Below are 17,613 nucleotides of genomic sequence, written 5' to 3' on the forward strand. Positions count from 1 at the left end.
AGAGGGAGTGTCCAAGAGGTGGCCTGAGTTGAATCCATCCCATGAGCTCTCTTTACCCAGCCTGTGGTTCATTCCTTTCTTCAGTGTTTGTGCACAAAGCTGACTTAATTTATTAATATTGGGAGTTTGCTGAGGATAGCCCAGAGTTTGTTGCCATTTTCACATCCTTTTTCTATTGGATACTCTGGAATTTGTAACTGAATTTGAGAGTTTATGGAGGGCCCCTAAATGACAAGTCCCAATCCTTGGTTCAGGTATTGGAATCATATTGACATAAATCAGGAATCGGATTGGGCTGAGCGCTGTGGCATTCCCACCGTTGAGCAAAACCTGGTGGATATTGCTCCTTTTGACACCAATTGTGTGCTCTGCCAGGAAATTTAATATCCATCGAGTATGGTCGCTGGGCATGTCGTCTAGCCGTAGCGAAGTCTTTTCCACATCCAGGAACACCACCAGTGTGCGCTCTTTCTTGTTAAGCTTGGAGGATATTTTCTGACAGTTGCTGCAAGTTGTCACTGGTGGTGCTTTCTCCTGAACCCTGGCCTGAGTTGAAGATCAACGTTCTCGAGTTGATATTAGAGACAGTGTGCGATGACTTTCCCAGGCAGCTCAGCAGACTGAGGCTGGGAATCGCTGGGATCATTAGGGTCTTTGCCTGATTCGTGGACCATTGTGAGCACAGATCACAATTCACATTAGGCTCCCAGTATCTTGGGAATTAGCCCAGAAAACATCCCACTACTTTTTGGCATTGGCTTTGAGAAGTTGTCAGATTCCACAATATTCATCATTGTTCCTTGCTTGACCCGAGTTTGCTGCCATTAGCTGGGGCAGCACATTTGGGAGAATATGGAGGTAAGGGGGAAATGAAGGGAAAAACAGGAAGTGGAAATCAGACTACTCAAACATTTTTGTTGGCTAAAACTGATGAAAAGTGAGTGCTTAAGCTGAAAATACTTTTATTGGACAGTAAAAATGTTAAAAGGTTTCTGTCATTTTAAGCATTCTAGTCACAAAATAGGAATTTTTTTTTCCATTTAAGACACTTTGAAACATGATTATTTTGAATACTGTAGCTTTAGAAATTGATGCTGTGATACAGATGAAAGATTTCCAGTGAAAGACTCTTTTGCTTCCTCTTTCTTTCCCCCACCCCCCCAACCAAAAAAGTAAAGACAGTCTGAGTTTATGGAATCAGGAGAACACTGATCTTTTCCATAGGGCCAAAAGTTCCAAAGAGGTCATTTGATTTTTCCCATCACAGATGATCCACGATTAGGTTACAGGACAATCTTAAAGGAGCTGAAAGGCAAACAAAGTTTCATCAAAATCTGCAGAGGAGGAGAGCAGCAGCAGCTCAACACATTTTTACTTTTAATTCTTCCACTCCCCCAGCTGACTCATGCTGGGGACTGTGTCACAGTGGTACTTTGTCCAGGTGGACATACAAGATTAGATAGTAAGTGTAGGCAGGCTATTTAGCTAAGTGAGTGGGGGAAGAGCTGGACATTTTTTGAAGGACACAGGAGGAGCACTGGACTGTTTTAAGTCCCTTGTGAGGCCACGCAACACCTGGTACAAATAGACAGAGGGTGTGAGACGCACGCTTCATTTGTACCTCAAAATTGCAATTGGGTTCTTATGCAAATCAGGGTCACGTGACATACATATTACTAGAGACCTGAAACAAGCAGGCACTCCAGCCATTTTGTGCTCCACCTCCGTGCTCTTGCATGGTTGGTAGATGTGATTGAATCAAAGCCCTGCCAGAGTGCCAGCTTAAACTGGGCAGTAAATGACCTGCCATTTTCAGGCTGTTACTGCCCTGTTTATGCTGGGCATAATGAATTAAAATCAGCCTTGTGGTGTCCTCACAGGTAATCCACATGTATATTTTTCATCAGAGACCAATTGCAGTTCCCCAACTGTTGGCCCAGCTGTGTTTAATTAAGCATGGACCAGAAATCAAATCTGGTCTCAATGAATTTAGATTTAGTATTTACAATAGCATTCCTTTTCTCAAAAAAACATTATCTGACTTCGTGCACTTTTGTGCTCCCCATCGGTGCTCTTGTTCAGTTTATAGAAGTGATTGGATCAGGTTTCAGCTAAGATGTGTGTTACTGAAAGTGTGAAGAGCCATTAAATTCTGTTTACTGTACCTCACAAAGTCAGGGGATCGGGAGATGACGTGCTGAAATTCTGAAAGATTCACGGTCCCATCTTTATCAATATCGGATTCTTCCAAAATCTGAGTGAAACAGTAAGTATATATTTAAAATATTTTAAGTCTTAGGTCAGGCGATGACCCAAATATCGCTTTTTCAAAGTGGCAAAACAATCTTAAAAGGAGAAAGAAATCCAATCATTTAATGCTGGATTCTTCAAACCTGGATCTTGAAATTTACAAGTAGCAACAATTAATCTAAATTTTTTTTTACTTTGCCCACTGGCCTTAAGGGGATAAACCAGGTTAGCATCTAAAACATCACAACTGTAATCCTCAAACTACTAATGATCAACGAACGGCAATAAGCTGGTACTTTAAATTTACTGATACTCAGCACTTTATTCAGAGAATATCGATTACATACACTCTGAATGCAAGCTGTCTTTAGTTTTTAATTCTAACATTTTTTTTGCTTTGTCACTTGCTACAAGTCCTCCATTGGTCATTAAGATGGGATGGTCTGGCTCTCTCTCTCTCACAGCAACTGTCCATGTTACTAGGCTAACATGAAAAGTCAAATCTAACTACAGGCAAGGCCACTCACTTGTGATTTTCATGTGGAAATGGACAGAATCCCAGAATAGAATGCACCACAAGAACAGTAAAAATCCCTATTATTCCATATAATAGAATTTGACATTAGTAACAAACCCTGGGTCTTCAAGTCAGAATCATGGTTGACTACTTGAAGAGGTAGAAAATACCCTTGCATAAATGATAAATTAAAATCTCTTAATTTACTATTAATTCTAACAGAACAATGTTCTAAATTATATTTTTTGTTGAATTAGAACCCAAACATTTCCTATGTAACACACAGTAGCCTCACTCTTATGTTTCTCATTGCAAGAGAGAGGGCGTAGAGGCATAACCTGTTCGAGTCGAACCAATTACCTAACAATTTAAATATTTTTAATAGGAATAAGTTTATGTAAAAAAAGTAAATATTTTGCATAATAGTAAACCACCAGGAGCTCCCCTGAAATGAATTACTGTAACTCTTGCAAAATCCCAGTTGGTGTTCCTGCTGAAGCAGTGAATGCTGGGCTGAGTTCTGTAGTTCACTGCCAACAGTGCCACAAACTTCCTCTAGGTTCCATAACAAAGTACATTTGAAAATTAATGTACAAGGGATATATAGGAAATGACTTCTTTCATCATAAACAAAATAGAAAATTAAAATTGCTCAAATAAATATCTCCAGTTTAATATCATGGGGAAGGGGGAACCCCAAGGGGCCACAATGCCAACAAGAAAAAGTAGTCACTCGATTTCTGGCACAGATTGCTATACAGTGACACCTGTTGGAAAGGGTGTACGAGTGGACAAGGATCTCGTTTGGCTAGCGTGCTTCTAGTCTGCTGACATTCACCATCTAGGCTCACATGAAGAATGTGTACCTGGGCTAGAGACTTGAAAATATGTACCTCAATTAGAGAGGAGGGGAGAAGATTCAGAGAAGGAAAAAAATAATCGAAAGGAAGTTGATTTAAGTCCAGTATGAATAGGCTGATAAACCTATGCATGTATCTATATAGTAATCTGATATTCATAACATTCTGGGGGCAAAGCTGCAATGCAACTAGAAAAGATCATGAAATATTTAAACACATTACTGTCTGGTTGACTCCAACTTTCCATTCATGGCATTTTCATAGACTAGGAAGCAGGTTACTGGCCTGTACCCTCAAGGGGAGAGTGTGTAAGGGATGATAAAACAAAGGTAAATAATAAATGAACTAAATAGAAATAGCATTTGTATAGCACCTTTCATGACCTCAAGACGTACCAAAGTGCTTCACAGCCAATGAGATACTTTTGAAGCGTAGTCACTGTTTTAATGTAAGAAATGCAGCAGACAATTTGCACGCAGCAAATTGGGATTAATGTTTCCCCTTCCTTCCAAGTAAAATACGCTGTTCTCGTGCTCTTTCTGCTATCTAAATTCTCACTTTGATTTTAACATAAGATCATCTCACCGCCTCCTACTTTAACTTATTCTTTCTCAGCACTCGGCAACTGTACAATTCTTTCCATCCTCCTACATCTACAGGCTTGGAGGCGGAAGGGAAGACTGAAGGAAGTAAGGAGTGCCACAGTTAGCATCACTTCATCATTTCCTGATTTATCTTGCCTTCTCTTGTACTCTTTCCAAACTTGGTATCCTAGCTTTGCATCTAGGTTTCTCAATTTAAATAAAGGATGCTGTTTAGTTTTAAGTATTAAAATGAGCAATTTGTCAATAAGAGTTTCCCTTACATTTTGAATCAGCTGGTTCATTTCAGGCTCTGTCAGTTGTGTATCGGATGTGCCTCCGGTCAGACAATTCACCAATTTCTTCAAATCCTCTTTATCTAAAGTCCCGTCATCATCAAAATCTGATCAGTGTAGAAAGAATGAACATTTTAAACCCGTACAAACACACGCTCCATGTTAAATCAGTGTTACTCACAATCCTAACAGTCTTTCACGTGAAGCCAACTCTTATGAACACCAACCTACTGTGCAGCAAACTGATGGGCTCAGTTTTGCACCCATGGCATCTCATGTACTATGCTCTCCATTACAATCATGCCACTTTAAGAAACTGCTGTGCAGAGGTCAGTCAGTTTCCCCACAGGAACAGGATGGGGGAGCAAAACGCCAAGGGTGATAAATTCCATAAAACTACAGCCTTTTTCTTTCTGCTGAAGGCTTTGACTCTTTGCTGTGATAACAGGCACCCTCCAGTACCGTCCCCAAGTGGTCAATCTTCAGATTTGAGCTTACACAATGAGTGTTAGCAGATTATTTGGATGTTGGGGAGGAGAATCACAGCTGATCCAGATGCTATCCCTCTCCAAATATGCACATTTCTCACAAGGATCATCCGATAACGATCAGGAGCAGGAACCCTGGCCAATATTCCCCTCCCTAACCCAGATGTGCTGAGCCCAATTATCAATCCCCTACTGCCGCTCCAGTTGGGATCAACTAACTCAGCTACTCAATTTAGTTAGCTGAACAAATCATAACCTTTTAGTAGAGGGCACACAGTTGGTCTGTGAATACGAGATAAGAATTCTCTTGTTTTTTTCTTACTGGGAAAGGAGAGAAGGAGCAGCACTGAATCTCAGCTTGGGCAGGAATCCACAGTCTGATAGTTCTGTGTATGGAGGCCCAGACACACATGGAAAAGCAGGTCTACCAAGGGCCACAAGTGAAGGGGAGGCAGGCTACAAGTGACCCTGGCTTCATTACAAGTACCACTGCATTAAAACAGGCTACAGTATCCGTTGTACTAACCCCTTGAAGACCAGACTAACCAAAAATTCGAAAAGCATAGTGAGACTTGATATCGGGAGTTGCGGAATCACTAAACGCGCTGAACATGTCCAAGAAATCCTCAAAAGACATACTGCCATCCTTTTCATCCGCAGTTGAGAACACCAGACAGATTCTTTCTCTGAAAGGGTTAGCCTATAATTAAAACACAACATAATTTAAAAATAAGGTAACTTAAAATAGTTAATGCCTTTGTTACTCCTCATCTTTGCAGTTTTGGCCATTATTCACGAGATCGCCTTAACCGTGAGTAGCAGTCAATGATCTGACTGGAGGGCATCACAGCTAAAACCAATCCTGTCCTAAATCATCAGGGAAGCAAGTAGCCATTCTTCATGTGAGAACTTATGCCATGATTGTCAAGAGGCTATTTTACCACAAGGGCCATCACAGCCAAAACCAATCCTATTCTCACCCACCATCCACAGAGAGGCACCTTCCAGCAAGGATCACTTGATAGTGAGCAGGAATCCTGACTGATATTTTCCTTTCTTGAGCCCAGAAAGCTTTCAACAATAACTTTTGTTTACACAGAATCCATTTCTGTATTAGATTTAATTTTCCAGCACTACATAAACCATTGTGATGCATCAGTATCTTTGCTAAAGGATTTTCCTGTTGGGAACTATTAGGCCAATAAAAGAGCTCTCCACAGACTGACCATTACACATTACTGAAATCCTAGAGGCCGCACTGAGATCGTCTCATACCTTCAACTCTGGCATCTCACAGATGCTGTCCTTTGAAACCCGCGTGTTCTGGAGGTCAACCTGTTGATCTTTCGAAAGCAGCTCCGTAAATAGTCGATGAGCACTTTGTGGATAAAAGAGTTAATGGCCATTAATGTTAAACCACTTCTTTGGAATGTTACATACAAGCAATGCAAATTTTTTTAACCAGAACTGCAGATTACAATGTAATTCACAACCAGGATACAGGTTAATTTTTAATGCAGGGCAAGACGCCAGTTGTTCCTCAGCACTGCTATATACTGGACTCTGCATTGATTCAGTTGAATTAGCTGTTGATAGTTCACTTGGACTTGGACACAAAAAAAAATCGTTCACACCGGTCATTAAATCATCACCATCGTTACAAGCAGCTGTTTTTTATCTTCCTTCCCTCCTCTCCTGAAGTGCTAACTCCTTGCTGAGCTATAGTTCCACAGGTACCAGATGTCATCTGATGCCTCACCCAAGCATCCATTCTACTTGTGTGAGTCTAGACAGTGAGTGTTAATTGCTATCTGACTGTGGAGGCATCACACCAAGCCTGGTGCAGTTCTCACCCTATATCTACATATGTGCAGTAGTCACTGAATAGCAAAGAGGAGCAAAACCGTGGCTAATTTTTCTCCCTCCTCATAGGCACAAGGCAGCCAATTGCAGTGTCCCAGCTGCCATCCTTGCTGAGATCAGCTAATTAGTGCAGTTCAACGATCAAATCTTTGACATTCCTGGTCTAGAAGAGTCATTGCCACATTGGGGAGTGTATTTAGCCACTAAGTCATTATTGTAGCCCTCTAGCAGTTGCTGAAATGTCAAATCCCACCTTGGTTAACTGATGAACGTTTTCAATATTGGCTCAGTAACAGGAAACAAAGGGTAAAAGTCGATGGATGTCTTTGCGAATGGAAATCCGTTTCCAGTGGTGTGCCACAGGGCTCAGTGTTGGGTCCCTTGCTGTTTGTGGTATATATTAATGATTTGGACTTGAATGTAGGGGGCATGATTGGCAAATTTGCAGACGACACAAAAATTGGCCGTGTAGTTGATAGTGAAGAGGATAGCTGTAGACTCCAAGAAGATATCAATGGGTTGGTGGAAAAGTGGCAAATGGAGTTCAACCCGGAGAAGTGCGAGGTAATGCACTTAGGGAGGGCAAACAGTAAAAGGGAATACGCAGTAAGCGGGAATATTGAGCGGGGTAGAGGAAGTGAGAGACCTTGGAGTGCACAGGTCCCTGAAGGTGGCAGTACAGGTAGATAAGGTTGTGAAGAAGGCATACGGAATGCTCTCAGTTATTAGCTGAGGTATAGAATACAAAAGCAGGGATGTAATGATGGAACTGTATAAAACGCTGGTGAGGCCACAGTTGGAGTATTGTGCGCAGTTCTGGTCACCACATTACAGGAAGGACGTAATTGCTCTGGAGAGACTGCAGAAAAGATTTACAAGAATGTTGCCAGGGCTTGAAAATTGCAGCTATGAGGGGTGACTTGATTGAGGTGTACAAAATTATGAAGGGCCCAGATAGAGTAGACAGGAAGTAACTGTTTCCCCTAGCAGAGAGTTCAAGAACTAGAGGACATAGATTTAAGCTGATTGGTGGAAGGATTAGAGGGGACATGAGGGAAAACTTTTTTAACCCAGAGGGTGGTGGGTGTATGGAATTCACTGCCCGAATTGGTGGTAGAGGCAGGGACCCTCAACTCTTAAAGTACCTGGACCTGCACCTGAAGCGCTGTAAGCTGCAGGGCTACGGACCGGGTGTTGGAAGGTGTGATTTAGAATGGGCACCTGGTGGTTGTTCGAGCCGGCGCGGTCATGATGGGCCGAATGGCCCCCTTCTGTGCTGTATCTTTTCTATGGTTCTAATATCCTCCAGCATCAACAAGAAATAAAATATAAAAGTCGCCTACTTACTGCAGAATATCTTGCTTTGTTAAAAAAGTCAGTTCCTAAAATAAGAGGAAAAAAAGGATTGAACATTTTCTACTACAGGCATAGGCTGCAGCAATGGTTAAATCAAAGCGCATTCAGGCAAGTCAGGTTATTTATGTACCAACCACTGATGGGCGTTCCTGGTCTTTACAGCATTGGGGAGAAAAAGGCTTTTACTCCCTTCCTGCTTCTTATGATCATGATTCAATTAACAACTGTCAGTTTGGCTCAGTTGATAGCATTCTCACCTCTGCGGGCTGAATCCCCACCCCAAGGCTGACACTTCTGTGCAGTATGAAAGGAGTGCTGCATTGTCAAGAGGTGCTGACCTTCAGATGACACATTAAATTGATGCTCTTTCTGTTTCTTTAGGTGGATGTAAAAGATCCCACAGAAATATAACAAAGAAAAGTAGGGCATTCTAGTGACCTGGTCAACATTGCACTGCTCTCCTCAACTAACACAATCAAATCTAGATTAGCTGATTATTTATCTCATTTGCTAATTGTGAAATCTTGCCATGTACAATTGGCTGCTGTATTTACAACAATGATTTCACTTCAAAATGTAGCGAATGTGATGTGAAGCACTTTGGGACATCCTGAGAGATACAACAAGGTGCTATATAAATGCGAGTTCTATCTTTCTATTCATCTTCCACTGGGTTTTTCTGCTGGCCTCACTAATCTTGTTACTGCAAAGTCTCATTCTCTTAGGTGAAGACAGCAGCAAATGGAAACCAATAGGTTCACCTCATGCTCGGCTTTATGAGACTTTGATCCGATACTGCAACTAAGACGGGGTGGCCACCGACTGCCACCCAGACCAACTTAGCGATTATCGAAAAAGAGTTGCGATAAAATACTTTGGATTTAATTTATTTTTCTAAGTACATAGAATTACAATTTAATCCAAATTTCTGACACTGACTCCAATCAGTCAGGGGAAAAACTCCCCTAAAAAATGTTTTTATAAGTTAAATTTTATTTTCTCACCTGATATTCAGAAAGATGCTCCTTGGAGAGCTGGCTGGCCGATCCCCCCATGTTCCCAATTCGACCCTACTGGCTCCAAACTTTGATTTCCAGATCCTCTGGGAACAAACACCCTCTGTGATTGCCAGCAGTTTCTCTGAACCCTGGTGTAAATGAATTGAAAAAAACTGCAAATGCTGGGACCACACAGCAGGCTGGTCTGCACCTGAAAGGAAAACGGACAGGCTAATGTGTGAAGATCTTTCTTTAGAACTGGAAATCGAAAAATAAGTGAGTCCTTTTATGGGGTGGAGGGAGGAAACCAACAACAGTTAAAAGCAGAACTAGGACTGCTAACTCTTGTCACAGGCAGTTACTGGATTTAATAACTGCAATTTTTTTGAAAAGCTAGAGAGGTGAAAACTGGTAGATGATACTCGAGGATCATCTGAGGCAGTGAAAAGGCATTAAACTAACTTACATTTATTACTTATTTATTACTATCTTTCACAGAAATTCTCCCAAAATACTTCTCACTTAATTTAAATTATACAGTTACTATTGCTATGTGGACAAATAAGCAGGATCCCACAAAACGAGTGAGATGAATGATCAGTTAATCTGTATCTGGTGGATTTGATTGGGAGGAATGTTGGCCACGGCCTTGCTCTTTTGAGTAGTGCCTTGGGATCTTTAACCTTCACCTGAACACAGCCAAGGGATTAAAGCATCATCCTAGATTGTGTTCAAGGGTGTGAACATACTTAAGTAAGACCATGAAAAGGCAAAAGAAACCCTCCAAAATGGAAGGAGATTAAATAATGGCAGAAACCAGCATGCAAATGGGGGAAGACAGCCAAGGTCTGAAGTCAGTGGTCAGAGTGGAGAGGTTCAGAGTGCTGAGGAGACAGATGAGATACTGTTCCTGAACCCTACATTAAGCCTGGTAGTACAGACCAAAGAGAAAAGGTCAGGAGTAATGGGAGGTGGAGTTGAAGTGGTGAGCCATGGGGAGGTTGTGATCAAACTTAGGGGCAGAACAGATGTGTTCTCGTGTAACTAAATCACCTGATTTGCACAAGAAACATGGGTCAATTCCCCCCTCAGGAAATCTTGATATTTAATATTAAAATGTTAACTGGAAAATGAGGGGGTGGGGAAGTGATGAGATAAAGCTCTTGACTCCTAACAGTAATGCTGTATACATTCCTTCATGCATTATAAATCAGATCATTGATGGTTTGGCATCTTGTTACAAAGAATAGAACATAATGCTCCTGCTCCTAATTACTCTAAAGTTGGACTTATTGGGAAATGCATGTACTGGATACCAAGTGAGGAGAGACTCTGATTCAACTATGATCCAGTGTGCGTATCCCCCCCCCCCCCACCCCCCGGTCAAGTTTATAACGCCATCTGAGATCAGCAGTTTATTGACTTTGGATCTTTGTTGTTTTCATTGACAAGACAGATAATGATAAAGGCCATTAGGTACATTTTAGCTCATCGATCCAGTGAATCCTCTATCACAGCAGGAAACATTTTCTTAAATAATTCCAGGGTTTTTGCCTGCATTACCTACCCCGAAGTCTGTGCCATGTGTTGATCATCTTATGTGTGAAGAATTTCCTGACAAGTCCTAAAATTGTTCTTGCCAATTTGAACCCCTCTTGTTTTACCATCAATCCTCGTAATTGAATGAAGATGAGGATGGCTCATGAGGAAATAGTCAGTTACTTTGACCGGTTTCTTTATTATGTGGGTGCTGAATAAAGTGATCAACCTTGAATAACTCTTGTAGAAACTTCACAAATAAACATCAGGTGTGCTGAAGAAATAAAGGGTTAACAGCTTTAAAGCAGTAGCATGCAAGCGGTTGAGGTGGAACTACAGGAAAATAAAACTTTCATCAGCTTAGTTTTTTTTTAAAAAGACGACTGATTTAAAGGGGAACACCTCAGTTGCAACAAAAGGGGCTTGAACTGCCCAGAGCACACACTGTTTAGTGATCTAAACAACTTCTTACTGGGAACTGGCACAACCCTAATAATTTGATTTTTAATGTTTAGAGAACGAGTGAATGCCTACAGCTAAGATTTGAGCCTAGGAAATTAAAAGGCACAGTATGACAAACAAACAGCCAAACCCAATGACACTCAGTGCAGGATTTTGGAAATGTCTGTATGACTAATGGACAGGCTGAAACTAGCATTCCTGGAAGACTAGTGAGTACAATAAAGGTTTTATGGATGTAGAACAGAAAGCAACTAAAAAGCTGTTAAAAGTGAGCCAGCAAGATATGCCTGGATGAGCTATGCTGCTGCACACTGTTGTATTCCCAAGCTGAAACTTTAAAGATAGAAATTCAGCAAAAGAAGGCAGAGACTCAGGATATTAGGGCAGAACTTCAGCAAACGAAGACATAGAATACAAAATTAAAACAGCAGTTGCTCTGAAAGAGGCAACAATCCAACAAAGGAACGTGGACTTTAAACCACAATTAGCACAAAACAAAGCGCCTTATAAAGCAACAATTTTCCCAAATGGGAATAAAGTGCCCAGGTGTTACAAAACCTTAGTCAAAAGGCAGAAGAATTCATTTATGGAGACCCTGTATTAAAACCAACAACAGGAAAACTCACCCAGCGAGAGAAATGCAAACACGAGATGAAAAGCAAAATGATCGGAGATTGTAAGTCTTAAGAACCGCAGGAATTGAAAGACTAGATATAGTCAAGGCCAAGAGCAAACTGAGGAGCTTAAATGTCATAAACATCCATGTGAAACAGATCACGCTAGTCTTTGTTCCCAGATACCTGGTGTAGGAAACATTATCCTAAACGATGGATACGATCGGAAATCAAATTGAAAACTCACAAGAGCAGATAAAGTTAGTAATGTCCAGCAAGCTTCCCCTCCGTAGAGAAAATTATCCCTCCCAAAGGGAGGAGTTATCACCCCAGTCAGGAATAGCTGGAGAAGCTCGCCCCTCCCAGAGGGAGGAGTTACTTTACCAATAGTTCAGCGTAGGAACCGGGGCGTTTCGGGCTTTGTGAATAACCACATTTCCCATGATGAAAGATATGTGTTGTCTCTACGAAATGTTAGAATAATTTCTCTAGAAGATTATAACCATTGCAGACGAAGAGTAGAATATTTTGACTGACAACGGTCCAAGGAGTCACAAATTAAGGTGAATGTCCAACCAAAATAGTTAGGATGTCAGGGACAGCCTAGGGAGAGTATGGGAGAGATGAATGACAGGATTCAACTGCGTCCTTCTCTGGTACTAAACGCCAAATAAATCCCAACTCATTAATTTCCAGAAAGTTTTAGCATAACCTGGCAATCCTGCTAAGCTAAAATATTTCAATGAAAAACCAATGAATAACAACACATAGAGGATGTAACCGAATACAGGTCAAGAATAAACACTTTGACAGACTGAAGTCAAAGAAACCACCTAAAAGGTCCATACCTAAAACATGGGTCCAATAAATCTTAGATTCACTCCAGGGCAAGTATTACCCTGATGACAAGATATAAGACACTCCCAACAATTAAGCTATAAAGGGCAAATCTATTTAAATGAAATCATGTTAAAGGATTCCACTGATAATGCTTCACCCAAGGAAATGGGATAGTGCCTTTGAATATAAAAGTGTTTAATAATGGGCTCCTATGACTACCAGAAACCTGATGCATTCTATAAATTGTTCCCCCATTTTGACCACCTTTATCCCATTCTTTCTTGGGATAAGCCTTCTGCTTCGATTCCAACAGCTTCATTAATCCCGATTTCCCTCTCTAGGCTCAATCCCCACCCCTTGTCATATCATTTTAAATCTTTCCCCATTGCTCTACTCTCTCTGCAAAAACTGCCGTTTTGCTTCAGGTGAAGATTCTCCTATCGATATAGCCCTTGCTTGTTCCAGATCTCACTCCAATGTCTGAAGAATGTAAATCTCTCCCTCTGTACTAGTCCTGCAGCCATGGGTTGCCCTTCGTAATCTTCTTATTACCCTGTCCATTGTGTGGCACACGATCAATCCAAAGATTACCATCCTTGAGGTCTTGTTTTTCAGTCTACTGTCTAACTCCTTAAATTCCCTCTGTAAGACCTCAAATAGACTTCTAACTATGCAATTGGTTGCAACATAGGCAGTGAGCTTTGGCTGTTCTCCCTCCCATCAGAGGTTTATTCCACAGTTCTGTAATGTCCTGCACCCTGGCAACATGGAGGAAACATACCTTTCAGCGATGAATGCAAAAAAGGCTGTATATTCTTCTGACTATAGAATCTCCCACTGCTACCACTCTCTCATTCCTCTGACCCACTTCTTTCTCAGCAGCCCCCCCTCCCCTCCCCTCCCCTGCATCATCCATGAAGGCCCACATATCACACTCGACACATATCATGAGGGTTCCCTGCACTGCCAACCCTCTGTATAACTGACTAAAAGTGTGCATAGTCTTAGCCTGAACTCCAAGCACCAAACTCTCACCAGAATCAAACTCTGCTTGCTCACTTCAAACAATCATCAATTATAGGGAAAAAAATCTTTTACCATTCCTAAACTGATTTCTGAATTTGGCAAAACTTCCTCCTTTAAATCTCACACTTTTATGACTCACCAAAATAAAAAAAAAGGAGCTTTTTGTTATTGATGAGTAGAAGACAATCCAGTAATGAACTGTTGGGGCCTTGTGAAGGAATAAACAAGCAGGCATGTACTTGCCCTCATCTTCTGCTCAGTGACTCCTTATGCAAATTACAGCTGAGCTATTGCTTGTTAGAGAAAATTCCCAGCAGTCATCCACTCTTCACTCCTCTCACCTACTGCTGGTATATATGACTGCTGGGAACTAGGCTAATAAAACATGTTCTACTAAACTATAACTAACCATACTCAAGTCTAAAGTCTACATCAGCATTTCAGAGCTGCCAGGGTGAATGGTTATTCAAAAAAAAAACAAAGCAGGAAAAACAGACTATCGCAACTACAATCTGGATTTATGCACTGTGTGTTTTCTTCTCAATAGCATCGTTCCTTAAGAGGTCACATTTAATAGATGCTAATTCTGGGTCTATTTAAAAACCTGAACCCTGAAACAGTCAGGGTGTGTTATATTAGAGTGTGACCTTAGGACTGTCATTTATGATATCAGATTTCCTCTTTTGCGTTTGTCTAAATACATTGTGGTTAAAACTGCCCTCTGCACCCCCCCAACCACCCCTGCTGTTGCTGAAGGTGGTATATTATATGAGCCATACAGACCAGGTTCAAAGTGTGATTAGTTTGCTGCTCTCAGTTAGGGCCCAGGGATGGGGGGAGGGGAGCTGAAGAGATCAGCCAGGTTTCCTGCTCTTCATCACAAAGCAATAACTTCACAAAGGGGAAAAGTACATTTTAAAACTTGGATGAAACATTAGGTTTGAAGCCCACTTTCTGTTCACAGCTCAGGCGAAAAGCAAGAGCTTTTCTCTTCCCCTGGTTCAGTACGTCGATGTACCATCCAGTGTGGTAGTGAGCCATACCTGCTAGGGAAGTTACAGGCTTGATCCTCAATCTGTGCTGAGCTAGGTGGTTTCGACAGGAGTCTTGATGGGACAGCCCCATTGACTTTAGTGTCCCTTTGAAAGGGAATGTTAAAAAAAAGCCAACCGTTCCCCATTCGTGATCCCTATCCAGTGACTCCTGCCTCAAAACCGGTGTATGGACCTGAATTGAAACAGAATTAGGCTCAACTATGATGTCTCTGTGGTCAAATAGTCTGCCAACAAACTGTCTAAGATTACACATGAAGAATGACCAGCTACCTCAATACCTACCAGGGACTGAACTCCAGGCCTGCAGGTCTATATGGCTCCATACCACACTAACTGGTACATTTAGCCACCAAGCCATGGATGATTTATTTGTGGGGGTAGATTATTTATGAACTTCGCACTGCTTTCCATAGTTCACATAGTCCCAGCTTCGACAGTCAAGTTGCTGGCTTCTCGAGCACTTCTCTGTTGCTACCGGTACCGGCCTCCCTGCACTACTCTGTTTGCTTTTCTACCTGGTGCCAGACATGAGCCACAAACAGAGCCTAGACTCAGGTAACGTTCCACAAGATCCACAATAAAGGTCATTATTGGTAGTATAAGTCAACTCTTTTATATTTCCGAATGCAGTCGATTTGCCAATGACTATACTTTTATTTAAGACTAGCAGGTCTTCTATGGCATTGCTCACAGTGAGTCAGAGGATAAACTGGAGTATTGTGACCAGTTCTGAGCACCGCACTTTGGAAAGCATGTGTTTGCTGTAGACAGGGTGCAGAGGAGATTTACTAGAATGATTCCAGGGATAAGGGACTTAATTACGTGGATAGACTAGAGAAGCTGGGGTTGTTCTCCTTGGAACAGAGACGGCTGCGAGGGGATTTGATAGTTATTCAAAATCATGAAGGGTCTAGACAGAGTAGATAGAGAGAAACTGTTCCCATTGGCGGAAGGGTCAAGAACCAGAGGGCATAGATTTAAGGTGATTGGCAAAAGAACCAAAGGTGATAAGAGGAAAATCTTTTTTACACAGCGAGTGGTTAGGATCTGGAATGCACTGCCTGAGGGAGTGGTGGAGGCAGATTCCATCATGGCCTTCAAAGGGGAACTGGATAAGTACTTGGAACAAAAAAATGTGCAGGGCTATGGGGATAGGGCGGGGAAATGGGACTAGCTGGATTGCTCATGCATAGATCCGGCGCGGACTCGATGGGCCGAATGGCCTCCTTCCGTGCTGTAACCTTTCTATGATTCTATGAAGTTGTTTTATAATAGGAGTGACGTCAACATAATGTGATGAGGATATTGTTACAGAAAGTGTGGCACATAAGTGCACATCAAATGGAAGACTTGCAAATATAGATATAAAAATGTGTAGATCTTTTAATATACTGTATATAATGCATTGAACATCATTTATATTCCAACTATACAACAAATATATTTAGAGAGTGTCAGTTTCTCTGCCGATTAGAATATTAGCGTGAAGTTCTGATGTATCTGATAGTCGGAGGGGCTTTGGATTGATTGGTGTGGAATGGGATATGCAAGTAACGGGGAAACAGGCAGTTTCGTGGGCAGGAGACTGAAAGCTGGAGCAAGAGACATGAGGGGGTAAAAAGTTTTTTTTTAATGTTAAAACAGTACAAAAAGTTAAATATTAATGTTAAAAACTAAGTTTACTTCCAGAAAATAAATTGGCAAGAGTTGGGATACATCAGAAAGTCACTTCACAGACCCACCTTGGGCCAGAGCTTGAAACTACAATGGTGAATGTTGACACAAAAAGCTGGGGAGGTAGTCGGAATGGGTAGTGGTCATTTGAAGTGGATGGGTCGTGGGAAGTTTAGGAGGTGGTGATTTTGGTGGATTCTGAGCAGTGGTTTGATGAGCTGAGGCGGTGGGAGACTGGGAGGCAGAGGCACAGCGAAAGTGGGAGCAGCGGGTGAAGGAAAAGTGGGAGCATTTGGAACGGTGGGAAAAGGGTAGATTGGACGGGGGGGGGGGGGGGGGCAGTCAAGGAGCAGATGGTTGACCTGGAAAATACAGGGGTGGGCAGGCAGAAGAGGCGAGCAGCTGTGGGAGGGAGCAGTGGAGAGAACCCGGCCACTGGCTTTCAAACATGTGGGGTGTTCAAGTGTTAATTTATCTTTGTAGGTTTCCCAGCAAAGTTTCTCTCCTGTTACCCTCTCTGTCCATGACTGCTCTACTGCACTCTTCCCCTTCCCTCCTGAAAGCACAGAGCCGGAAAGAGGCATCTTAAAAGGTAAATTCATCTTTTTACGCCCCCACCTCCCAGAAGAGCTGCTGCTTCCTGTTGCTGGCTTCTCTCTCTTTTCCCCTGGGCTTCTCCACGCCCTTAGCCAAGTTATCTTTGTAGTTCCCCAGGGATGCTCCGATCCTTGCAGTCTCTCCGCTCCTGTTAGATCGCCTGGCCCCGCTCCACTGCCGACTCTCCCGCGGTAGGTCCCTTCGGTCTTTGCCCGAAGCGGAGCGGTTGGGGGGGGGGGGGGGGAAAGAGAGGAAGGCTCAGTGTCGGCACTTGGAAGCCGGACTCGGAGCCCGGCGAGCGAACGAACGAAAATGGGAGTTGGAGACGTGGAAGGAATAAAAGGTTTGGAAATGTATTTTTTAAAAAAAAGTTCACTATTTAAAGTAAAAAAGTTGCAAAACTTTACTGACCTGCGTACAACTTACCGGAAGTTAGGAGAGATTCCAGAGACTGGCTCCACAGAGCCGCCTGGTGGCCACAATTACGGTCCAAAAGAACATGGAACCACATCCAAATCACACACCACCCTGACTTGGACATAATCCTTAAGCATCGCTGAGTTGAAATGCTAGAATTTCCTCCCTAACTCCATCGTG

The 17,613-nt window shown here is 42.2% G+C and overlaps 1 protein-coding gene across 5 annotated transcripts; it reads right to left on the bottom strand.

The window, feature by feature from the left end:
• Positions 1-945: 945 nt before the first annotated feature.
• Positions 946-17,510, bottom strand: LOC137304770 (calcium and integrin-binding protein 1-like). 5 transcript variants are annotated; one of them, XM_067973472.1, is made up of 8 exons: positions 17,428-17,510; positions 9,216-9,420; positions 8,203-8,237; positions 6,268-6,370; positions 5,539-5,692; positions 4,493-4,611; positions 2,166-2,254; positions 946-1,305 (listed from the first exon to the last, which is right to left on the bottom strand). In XM_067973472.1, the coding sequence occupies exons 2-8, from the start codon at positions 9,264-9,266 to the stop codon at positions 1,284-1,286; spliced, it is 573 nt and encodes a 190-aa protein (XP_067829573.1). In that variant the 5' UTR covers positions 9,267-9,420; positions 17,428-17,510; the 3' UTR covers positions 946-1,283. The 5 variants fall into 5 exon arrangements, with proteins under 5 accessions (XP_067829573.1, XP_067829574.1, XP_067829575.1 ...); XM_067973473.1 differs by having other exon boundaries at positions 17,443-17,504; XM_067973474.1 differs by lacking the exon at positions 17,428-17,510 and adding an exon at positions 17,038-17,208.
• Positions 17,511-17,613: the final 103 nt, after the last annotated feature.

Source organism: Heptranchias perlo, chromosome 38, assembly GCF_035084215.1.
Source record: "Heptranchias perlo isolate sHepPer1 chromosome 38, sHepPer1.hap1, whole genome shotgun sequence".
Taxonomy (NCBI): domain Eukaryota; kingdom Metazoa; phylum Chordata; class Chondrichthyes; order Hexanchiformes; family Hexanchidae; genus Heptranchias; species Heptranchias perlo.